Source organism: Homarus americanus, unplaced genomic scaffold, assembly GCF_018991925.1.
Source record: "Homarus americanus isolate GMGI-L3 unplaced genomic scaffold, GMGI_Hamer_2.0 scaffold40248, whole genome shotgun sequence".
Classification (NCBI taxonomy): Eukaryota; Metazoa; Arthropoda; class Malacostraca; order Decapoda; family Nephropidae; genus Homarus; species Homarus americanus.
The window spans coordinates 6,136,991-6,147,998 of NW_024712526.1; the positions used below are offsets into that span (position 1 = coordinate 6,136,991).

At 40.1% G+C, this 11,008-nt stretch overlaps 1 protein-coding gene across 1 annotated transcript in view; it reads right to left on the minus strand.

The window, feature by feature from the left end:
- The window catches only part of LOC121861466 (tubulin alpha-8 chain-like), a 57,882-nt gene extending 48,087 nt beyond the window's left edge, over window positions 1–9,795 (minus strand). Inside the window, exon 1 of the mRNA XM_042359209.1 lies at window positions 9,513–9,795. Within this exon, the coding sequence (XP_042215143.1) occupies window positions 9,513–9,515 (3 nt within the window). The 5' untranslated portion in view covers window positions 9,516–9,795. The remainder of the gene's footprint in view (window positions 1–9,512) is intronic.
- Between the last annotated feature and the right edge of the window lie 1,213 nt (window positions 9,796–11,008).

Below are 11,008 nucleotides of genomic sequence, written 5' to 3' on the forward strand. Positions count from 1 at the left end.
GGACGCGTGGACAGCGAGCCTTCTGCTACACAGGATTTCTTATCCCATGGCCGCATGTCACCGTAACTTAGCTCTCGATGCTGCACACAGGAGGAACGAGAACGACAACATAAGGGAATACGGGGAGAGAATTCAGAACGTTGATCAAGGCAGCTTCACTCCTCTAGTGTTCACAACCTTTGGTGGGATGGGCCCAAGTGCAAGATGCTTCTACGCCAGACTCGCGGAGGTGATATCCGAACAGAAGCAGCAGCCCAGAAGTTATGTTACAGCCTGGGTGAGATGTCGACAGTCCTTCTCTCTCCTTCGGTCGGCTTTGCTCTGCCTCAGGGGAACGAGAGCATCGGCCCCAAAGCCGACAAGTTACAGATATTGACTATGAGGCAACAGTCACTGAATGCCGCATAGATCTGCGGCTCAACTAACTCAACACAGCTAGGATAGCTACTTATGTATTACGATATTCAATATTAAGGTAATAAAATGATGGCGAAGGTATGGCTATTGGGGGAGGCTGGAGGCCATAAAAAAGTAGTAGTAGTAGTAACAATAATAATAATAAGAGTAATAACACGAATAATAATAATAATAACAACACCATCAATAATAATAGTAATAACAACAACAACTTTATTGCAGGGTTACAAACACATAAGACAGTGTTACAAACGATGCCACTAACAACGACACATTTAACACCCTGACATCCGTAATACACACACAGACTTACATTCTAACCTAACCTAACTTAACCCACCCTAACCTAACTTTATTCTAATATATCAGTATATAGTTTAGCAAAGATGAAAAGCAACACGGATATATAGCGTTCTACACCCCCCTACCCCTCCCTCCCTCCCTCACCATCTCCCCCTCATCCCTCCCTCCCTCACCATCTGCCCTCCACCTCCTTCCCCCAGCCTCGTTAGCACCCTCAATTAGTAATAAAATATGTTAATTACCCCCATAATTAAAGAAAATGGGAAGTGTTGTTATATATTTCTGTTTAGTCTCGGTACAAAGTCATTATCACATTGGGTATTATTATAAAATTTGTTTGTTTTTGTGTTTGTGTGTGATAAAGAAAGTTGTTTTTGTTTGTTTTCTTCCTTTGTGTTTGTTATATTTTTTATTTAGCATCATTCCCTTATACATACATACATACTGTACATACATACATACATACAGCCTTCTTGGGTAAGGTTGTGTGCAGTCGGCGCTGCCCGCTAACGCGGCCGTGGTCTCTTGACCATGGAGACAGCTGCCAGCCCGGTCTGTCGGGCTCTCCCCTTCCCCATCTCCTCCTTCCCATCTGGATTTATCAACAACCTCTCACCAACAGTACAGTGCAAAGATTGACGAATAACCCACAAGTGATATACAAAAGTGGCAATTTCAACTCGAAGGAAAAGCTCAAAAACACAGCAATACTGATTGTGGCTGGATCTGACCTAACCTGACCTGACCTCACGGCTTCACCTGACCTAACCTGAAGGATGGAGCACACCTGCATTGCCCCAAGCTACTGTCCTGGCCACACACCTGCCAAACCGCATCCAGACCATACGAGCACGAACTGATTGCTACAAGAACAGCCCAGTCCCAACCATTGTAAAAATTAGCAACACCTAATTATTATATGTCATATTTGTATCACTTATGTTACTTGTACATCATTTGTAAATCAAGAGACCCATTCCCCAATTATGTAATTGTATATTTTCAGCCTTCCGGCTGCCATGCTCTTTCAATAAACCGTTAATTATTATTATTATTATTATTATTACATACATACATACATACATACATACATACAGCTGTCATTATCGCATGTTCCTCTTATTGTTTCCGTGTGTGTGTGTGTGTGTGTTCCTCCCCTCTTACTACCACCATCATTATCATTACCACTATTACCAACATTATTACAACCACAACTACCACCATCTTCTTCACCAACAGCTACTACCACCATCATCATCACAACTATCACATCACCACCATCACAACAATCACCATCAACACAACCACACACCATCACCACAACCACACACCATCACCACAACCACACACCATCACCACAACCACACACCACTCACCACAACCACACACCATCACCCACAACCACACCATCACCACAACCACACACCATGCCACCACACCTCCACAACCACCTCTTTGTCACCACAACCACTCACCATCACCACACACCATCACCACAACCACACACCATCACCACAACCACTCTACACAACCACTCACCATCCTCATCACCATCCCCACTATCACCAGCCACACAGTCACCAAGTCATTCCTCTTATCACCATTATCTATTATCATCCCTTGTGTTCATTATTTCCATCATTCTTATGAGTCGTGTAGTACTTATCAGTCAAATAGGATGATGTGTGAATGTTAGTATAGGATGATGTGTGAATGTTGGTATACAGAGTGAGTCAGTGGTAGAGCGTGTGAATATTAATGTTGAATTTGTGTGTTGTGTGTGTGTATTGTTTTGTGTACTCTGTGTATGTGTATATATGTGTTTGTGTACTCTGTGTGTGTGTAACACTACTACTACTACTAATAATAATAATAATAATAATAATAATAATAATAAACGGTTTATTAATAGAGTTGCAGCCGGTGGCTGAAAATATACAAACTTACATGTGATTTAGACACAATGATATGCGTTCAATACAGTTACAAGGCTGTACAGTACATAAATCAGGAGTTGTTTATTATTTTAACAATAGATGGGATGGTGCTGTTCTTATATCTATCAGTGCAGGCTCTTATGGGCTGAATTTTGTTGTAGTGGCGGACTGCTCGAGGTGGGTGGGGGACTGCCGGTGGCAGGAGGTGGCGATGACGAGGGTGGTGCAGTAGTCCACTGCCAAACCCTGCTAGTGTGTGGTGGTGGAGGTCAATGAAGGATGGCATTTCCAGTGTGGAGAGAGCATTGTTGTGTGTGTGTGTGTGTGTGTTTGTTTGTTTAAGACAGTGATAGGTAAGGTTAGGTGAGGTTATCATTAGTTATCAGGGGCTTTTACCTTACACTTTCTACACTACAGTAGTCTCGCTTCACTCGTAATCTATCTCATTTCCCTTGATTCATGTCACGAGAGAGAGAGAGAGAGAGAGAGAGAGAGAGAGATAATACGTAGATTATGTATAGCTTATGAAAATACTTTATTAAATAAGTAAGTATTGATTATATCGCTTATGTTATTCATGTAATCAATATAAACCAAACTTTACCTAACCTAACCAAAATTAAACATCAGAGCGAATACATAAAAAAAAAACCTTCCCGCGAACCGTTACGGTGATAGAGTAAATATAACGAAATAGTGACAGTCTTAAAAGCTGCGTCACTACCATTTCTACTGTCAACTTTTTTCACGAATCGTCGGAGTTGTCGATGGCTGTTTGTCAGACGGTACAGACCGTCTGCACTGACAACTCGTACAACAACTTCGACAACTTACCAGAGTCAACTCAAGATCTATAATTGATACTACAACTAGTTATAAAAATAAACTATTTTTTTACTTAAAATATAAAGCTAATAATATTACGAAGTTATTATTACTCTTCTTCCCAAGATTACTCATTATTATGTTTAATTTCGTTATTTTAAAAAGGTAAGAAAATGTCATTTGCTGTTTACATTTTGACCACGAGGGAATAACAACATGACGGAGGCAACATATAAAATAATTTCCCAAGTATGGACACGCCTCTCTGGGGAGGTCTTGGTGGACCAGATAAGGCAGCGCCGGTCTCTGGGATCACCAGGACTCTTCATACACCAAAAAAGGCGTAGAATTGCTGCGCTTTCTTCGTCAGTTGGATCTATCTTGTTGACAGATTGTCGAACGAGGGAAACTGGAGAGTTGGTTCTACACGCATGTGTGACGGTGAACAACAAAAAAGTTGGGAGGATTTCTAAAACTTGACAAAAAAAGTTGACGAAAGAATAACCAGTGTGACGCCAACTTTACAGTAAATTAACGTAGTCACTGCCGGAGACTGTCTAATGTCATCGTTTTCTTCAGCACTCAAGAAAATTCCAGTGTTTTAGCGCGAACCGTCACCTTGGCAACACTGCAGTCGGTAAATTTTGCTTCGTGTTGCCCCAATGAAGTTTACCGTGTGGATCAAATCTGCTAAGTTTGGTGCAAATCTACAAACACTTTCTCGATTTTTTTATTTGTGGAGGAGAGACAAAGACACAGACAGGATAAACAACAATACCCTGTCACTCTGCTGTAGGGGTGGGGTGGGGTTGGGTGTTCCTTCATCAACACCGCCTCAACCCCGCCCTCCTTCACTTCCTTCCCTCTAAACCACAACAATTGTAAGGACACACACCCCACCCTCTCCTTCCTCCTCCACCCCATCCCCTCCTTTCCTCACCACACCTTCCCCTACCACCCCTTCCTTTCCCCACCACCTACGAACCATCCACATACCTAAACACCCACTGTAAATACATTCACCTAAGAGAGAGAGAGAGAGAGAGAGAGAGAGAGAGAGAGAGAGAGAGAGGGACTTAGCCACGTCCAGCCACGAGTAAGAATCTTGGAAGCGTTCACCGGACGTGGTACAGGTGTGTGTGTGTGTGTGAGGTGGCCGCGTTCACTCCGACAACGCGACTCAGCGGCACAATGAAGGTCGAGCTTACCACATCCTCCACTACACTCCGTCCCTATCACCACCACTACCACCTTCACCTTCTGCTCCTCCTCCTCCTCCTCCTCCTGCTACTACTGCTGCTAGTATATACACACTCTCTCTCTCTCTCTCTCTCTCTCTTTGCTATACAGTGTTAATATAGAGCTAAAACAAGGTATATTATTTGCTTACGTGTATTTGTATGTTGATATGTAGTGTTTATCTGTCTGTCTGTGTCTCTTTATCTTCTGTTTTGTCTCTTATATCTCTCCATGTCTCTTCTCTCTCTTTTCATTCCGCTTATATGTTTAGATGCTTTCTCTTTCCCCTTTCTATGCCTCCGTCTTCCTTTTCTTTCTCTCTCTCTTCCTTTCTGTCTTCTCCTCTCTTTCTCTCTCTCATTCTCTAAACCTTCTCTCAAGATCAGTTCTCCTTCCATCGACTCTCTTTACAGCGTTTTCTGGTGACTTGAATTGAGAGAGAGAGAGAGAGAGAGAGAGAGAGAGAGAGAGAGAGAGAGAGACTAGATTGTCTTCATGAAGGTTAAGACATGATATAATTTAGTTCAGTTTATTTTTAGATGAGAAAAAAAAATACTCTCTTACTCTCACACTAATCTCTCTCTCACACACACATACTATCTCTCTTTTTCTCTCTCTTTATCTCACACACACTCTCTGATAATGTTCAATGAGAAATAAAACAGGATATAATACTTAAGAACGTCTATGTTTTCTCTCTCTTTAAAATCCATTTTGTCTGTCTCTTTAAATCTCTTTAATTTATCTCTCTCTCGCTCTGTCCTTTTAAACTTCTCTTTAATCCCCCCTCTCTCGCTCTGCCCTTTTAAACTTCTCTTTAATCCCCCCTCTCTCTCGCTCTGCCCTTTTAAACTTCTCTTTAATCCCCTCTCTCTCGCTCTGCCCTTTTAAACCTCTCTTTAATCCCCCCCTCTCTCGCTCTGCCCTTTTAAACTTCTCTTTAATACCCCCTCTCTCTCGCTCTGCCCTTTTAAACTTCTCTTTAATCCCCCCTCTCTCGCTCTGCCCTTTTAAACTTCTCTTTAATCCCCCCTCTTTCTCTCTCTCACTGTTCTTTTAAATCTTTCTTTCTCTTTAAATATATCTTTAAACTCCTTTCCCTCTCTTTAAAACCCTTCCCTCCCTCTCTATCTTTCAGTCCTTTTTACTCTCTCTCTCTCTCCCTCTCTCACTATCTCTCTCTGTCTCCGGGGCTCTCAGTAGTGACCACAGACCCTTAACGTTACTGTCAGACGGGATGTTTCGTCATATCACTCACCTCTCCTTACTGTCTTGGCCTTTACCGTCACTTACACAATCACACACACACACTACAGTTATCCCGTTACTAACAGTGCCATACTGTAACGCTAACCCGCACTCTATCATGTTACCGTGCGTGTCTAAGGCATGATCATCAATATTTAGTCAATGGTCATCAATATTTACTCAATGGTCATCTATAGTTAGTCAATGATCATCAATAGTTCGTCAACAATCGTCGATATTTAGTCAATAATCATCAATATTTAGTCAATAATCATCAATATTTAGTCAATAATCGATATTTAGTCAATAATCATCAATATTTAGTCAATAATCATCAATATTTAGTCAATAATCATCAATATTTAGTCAATGATCATCAATATTTAGTCAACGATCATCAATATTTAGTCAATAATTTTAATCATCAATATCTAGTCAATAATCATCAATATCTAGTCAATAATCATCAATATTTAGTCAATAATCATCAAGATTTAGTCAATGATCATCAATTTCTACATATAATAATTTTTTTTCAGCTGGAATAAATTCTCTATTATGGTGGATATATGTATTTCCACCTCCTGTTACAGCTCTGTATTCAATTATGTATTTAGAGTTACGCCTGTAGTCTCCCTTCCCGTTACAGCGATACAGTTATTCTACAAACCCGATATTTCTAGTAACGTACAGTACAGCCACCAGCCACGATGTAATGATTTATGTACAATATAGAAGCTTCACGCCATAAGGTTTTACATGTGCTAATTTAGTACATTAGTTGTTAAATTATACGTCTTTCAGATACTCAAAATAGCCACAATATATAAGTAATTTAAGTACAATTGTAAAGCTCATAGGAAACATTAACTTATATTGTGTGTTGTAAGTAGGGAAGTGTGGTAGAAATAGTAGTAGGGAAATATAGTAGTAGTAGTAGTAGTAGTAGTAGTAGTAGTAGTAGTAGTAGTAGTAGTAGTAGTAGCAGTAGTCCTCTCCTTATTTATACAAGTCACTGAGGAATTCATATCACTCAGACGCGGCCAAATGACTCACTGTAGACCCCGGGCTGTAGGTGGTGCAGGGGGTGGTGGGGTGTGTGGGGTGAGGGTGGTAGTTGTGGTGAGGGTGGTAGCTGTGGTGAGGGTGGTAGTTGTGGTGAGGGTGGTACTTGTGGTGAGGGTGGTAGTTGTGGTGAGGGTGGTAGCTGTGGTGAGGGTGGTAGCTGTGGTGAGGGTGGGTAGTAGTGACGGGTGAGTGTAATAGTGATAGTTGCTATAGTAGTAGTAGTAATAGTAGCAGTGGTGATAATGGCAACTGTGGTAGTGGGAATGACAGTAGTGGTGGTAGCTATGATAGTGGTAATGGTGGTACTGGTTGGTGGTGATGACAGGAGGGCGGGGTCGAACAAAAGGTGTGATCGAGCAGGTAAGGAACACCTCTAAACCTAAACTAACCTAACCTATCACACCGTACACAACTCCAAGGTCTAGCCACGCCTTAATTGCAACCACCAACTTCATAGACACTCTCTTGACAGTTCCTAAACCCCGTGATTGGTTTTATTTGACAAGTTCATTCCTTAAAACACCCCAGACTGGTTTATCGGACATCTTATAATCACCTCAGACTGGTTTATCGGGCTCCTTAAACCTGTGAAATTGGTTTATCGGACTCCTTAAACCTGTGAAATTGGTTTAACGGACCCCTTAAACCTGTGAAATTGGTTTAACGGACCCCTTAAACCTGTGAAATTGGTTTAACGGACCCCTTAAACCTGTGAAATTGGTTTATCGGACTCCTTAAACCTCTGAAATTGGTTTAATGGACTCCTTAAACCTCTGAAATTGGTTCATCTGGTATATGTTTAATTGATTTCTTGACTTAAATATAATTAGATCTTTTCGTGAATCTGTCTGTCTGTCTGGCTGACTCCCACTGTCTACCCGTCACTGTCTGTCTGTTTTACACTCGTTGTTTGTCTAGCTGTCTCTGTTTGTTTCCCTCGCTCTGTTTTTCTTTCCTTTTGTGTTTATTTTTCTCTACCCGTCTTTGTCTGTCTGTTTGTGTGTCATTCTCTGTCGCTTTCTCTGCTTTTTGTCATTCTTAGTTATTCAGTTTTGTGTCATTCTTTGTTCATCATTCTCTGTCATTCTCTCTGTAATTTCGTTTTTTTTTGTCTGTATGTAACTTTCTGGTCATCTGCCGTTGTGTTCCTCTGTCTGTCTCTCTTCACTTGTCTTCCCGTTTATCTGTCTATAATTACTTTACAATCTCTTAAGTCACTCTAACCTCTCTCTTTTTCCCTCGTACACACACACACACACACACACACACACACACACACACACACAGAGCAACACACACACAGAGCAACACACACACACACACACACACAACACCATTTACAACCTTACGTTAAATATCACTGGAATCAACTATCACACTTAAACACTGGCTACAGACGGCCCCTTTGTTCACAGTAACTGGGCAGTGTTTGTCACCGACGCCATGGCAGGAGATTCAATAGATCACGTAAAGATTGGACACCCCCCTTCCAGTTTGTTTCACCATGATGATTAAAACACCCTAATGCAACCTTTTTTGTGGGGTTAGGTTAGTTTAGGTGGGTTGGTTTGGTTTGGTTAAGTGAGCTGGTTTGGGTTAAATTTGGTTGGTTGGTTAGATTAGTCTGGTCTGGTTAAGTTAGGGAAGTTGGGTTTATTACAGCAGGTTTGGTTGGTCAGGTTAGGTTGACTTATTAGCTTTGGTTGGTAAGATTAGGTTGACTTATTAGCTTTGGTTGGTAAGGTTAGGTATACTTATTAGCTTTGGTTAATCAGGTTAAGTTAGATTAGGTTGACTTATTAGCTTGGTTGGTTAGGTTAGGTTGGTTGTGTTAAATTAGCTTTGGTTGGTTCGTAGTCCCAAGATCGAGCGGGTTCCATGATTGAGGCAAGTCCTTTGATTGCCCGTGGCATGGCAACTGTTGTGTGTGTGTGTGTGTGTGTGAATTTAACCCCTTTCTGCCTTATTTATCTCATCTTTAATCTCTTTCATCTATCTTTCTCTCACTTTATTTTATGTTCCCCCCTTTCTCTCTTCTCTTTCTCCCTCCTTCAACCTTTTATCTCTCTATCTCTCTCTCTCTCTCTCTCCAATCTGTCTACCATCTTCCTCCCTCTCTCCGTCTCTATACCCTCCTTCTATCTCTCCATTTATATCTTCATGTCTTTCTCTATCCCTTAGTGTCTCTGCCCAGTGTCTATCTCCCTCTCTATCTCTCCCTGTCTTTTTCTTTCTCTCCTGGCGTGTTCAGTGGTAGCATCTCTCTGGTATTGTTCAAACACCCAGCTTCCACCACACTGTCACGTTCAAGATACAATTAAATATATACTTCTCACACATATATTTATTACGAGAAAATCAATATTAATTAGCTCGTTGGATATAAAAAAAATTGATATAGATAATAAATTGATGACCCCCCCACCCCACGAAATAAACAATAAATACAACATCAACTTTAAGATTCTCACTTACCATCCTGTCTGAAGTTGCTGCCTCCGACGATCACTTAAAAAAAAAAATTCCCGGCTAGTTTCGTAAAAATAGTCGTGCGTGACAAACTAGCTGCTGCTTCTGTTGGTGATTTTCTCTTTTCTATTCCGTATTTAAAATCACGAGTTTAAAGACTGATAAACTTGATCAAACTTTAAAAACAAATGGGAGTTTTAAGAATGATATCAAAACTAAGAGTCTTGCCCGGTTATGGTAGCTGAGAGCGCAGATCGACGTGTACGCCACCGATGCTCCACCCAGAATGGATCAGCTGTCTTGCCGCCCGGCCTTCTTATAACCCCTCCCCTCTCAAGTCACGTGACACGCCCGCCACATCATCAAAATTCACGGTAACGCGGGAAAACAGAGGTAAACTTCCCTGACTATAAGACCCACAGTTCCTTGGTTCTGACAGTGACTCATTACCTTAGGAAGGAACAAAAATGTGTGCTAGGTGATAGGGATGAACTATCTAGATTTTTTTAAAAGACTGTTACGGTAAGAGTTAAATAAGGTTAATTAATATACTGTAGTGGTAGTAATGTGAATATTCCACTTAGTATGTAATTATATCGTTAATTAAATAAGACTTAAGGAAGCTTTTATTAAGTTTAGTCAAGTTCTTCATTATTATTATTATTATTATTATTATTATTAGTAGTAGTAGTAGTAGTAGTCAGTAGTCGTAGTAACAGTAGTAGTAGTAGAAGTAATAATAGTTGACGTAGTAGTAATATTATCATTATTATTATTATCATCATGACTATTATTATCATCATTATTACTAGAGCACATCTATAACAGCAGTTAGAACGAGTGAATGGCTACTGAACTGAAAGTAGAAAGTGTGTATATATTTGTTCTTGTTACCAGTCACACAGTTAACAGTCTAACTTCTCTCTCTACCTTTTTATGTTTATCCATCTATTTTTATGTCTATCTATCTATCTACCCATTTACCTGCCTAACCACCCACCTATGTATCTACTCGTCTACCGTCTATTCATCTATCTACCCATTTAACTGTCTATCCATCTATATATCTATCTACCCATTTACCTACCTAAACATCCATCTGCCTATCCATCTATCTGCCTATCCATCTATCTATCTATCTACCCCTTTACCTGTCTTACCATCCATCTGTCTATCCATCTATATATTTTACCTATTACCATTATTATTACTGTATTTCTATTAGTGACAGTAGTAGTAGTGATAAAATTTGTATCATCACAATTATTACATTATTAAAACCTAATTATAACACAATGTAGTATCATTCAAATTAATTACCGTTTTTAGTCACTTCCCTGATTTATCATCCATACCATCATTTCCTCTTTGTCGTTAATTAATTACTTCCATCTCTGTTTAATATTTTTCTCCCCTTTACATTTCTCATTCTGATTCAATTATTTTTTTTTATTTTTTTACATTTAATTTGGACACTCGTTTGACTATTAATCATTTTATCT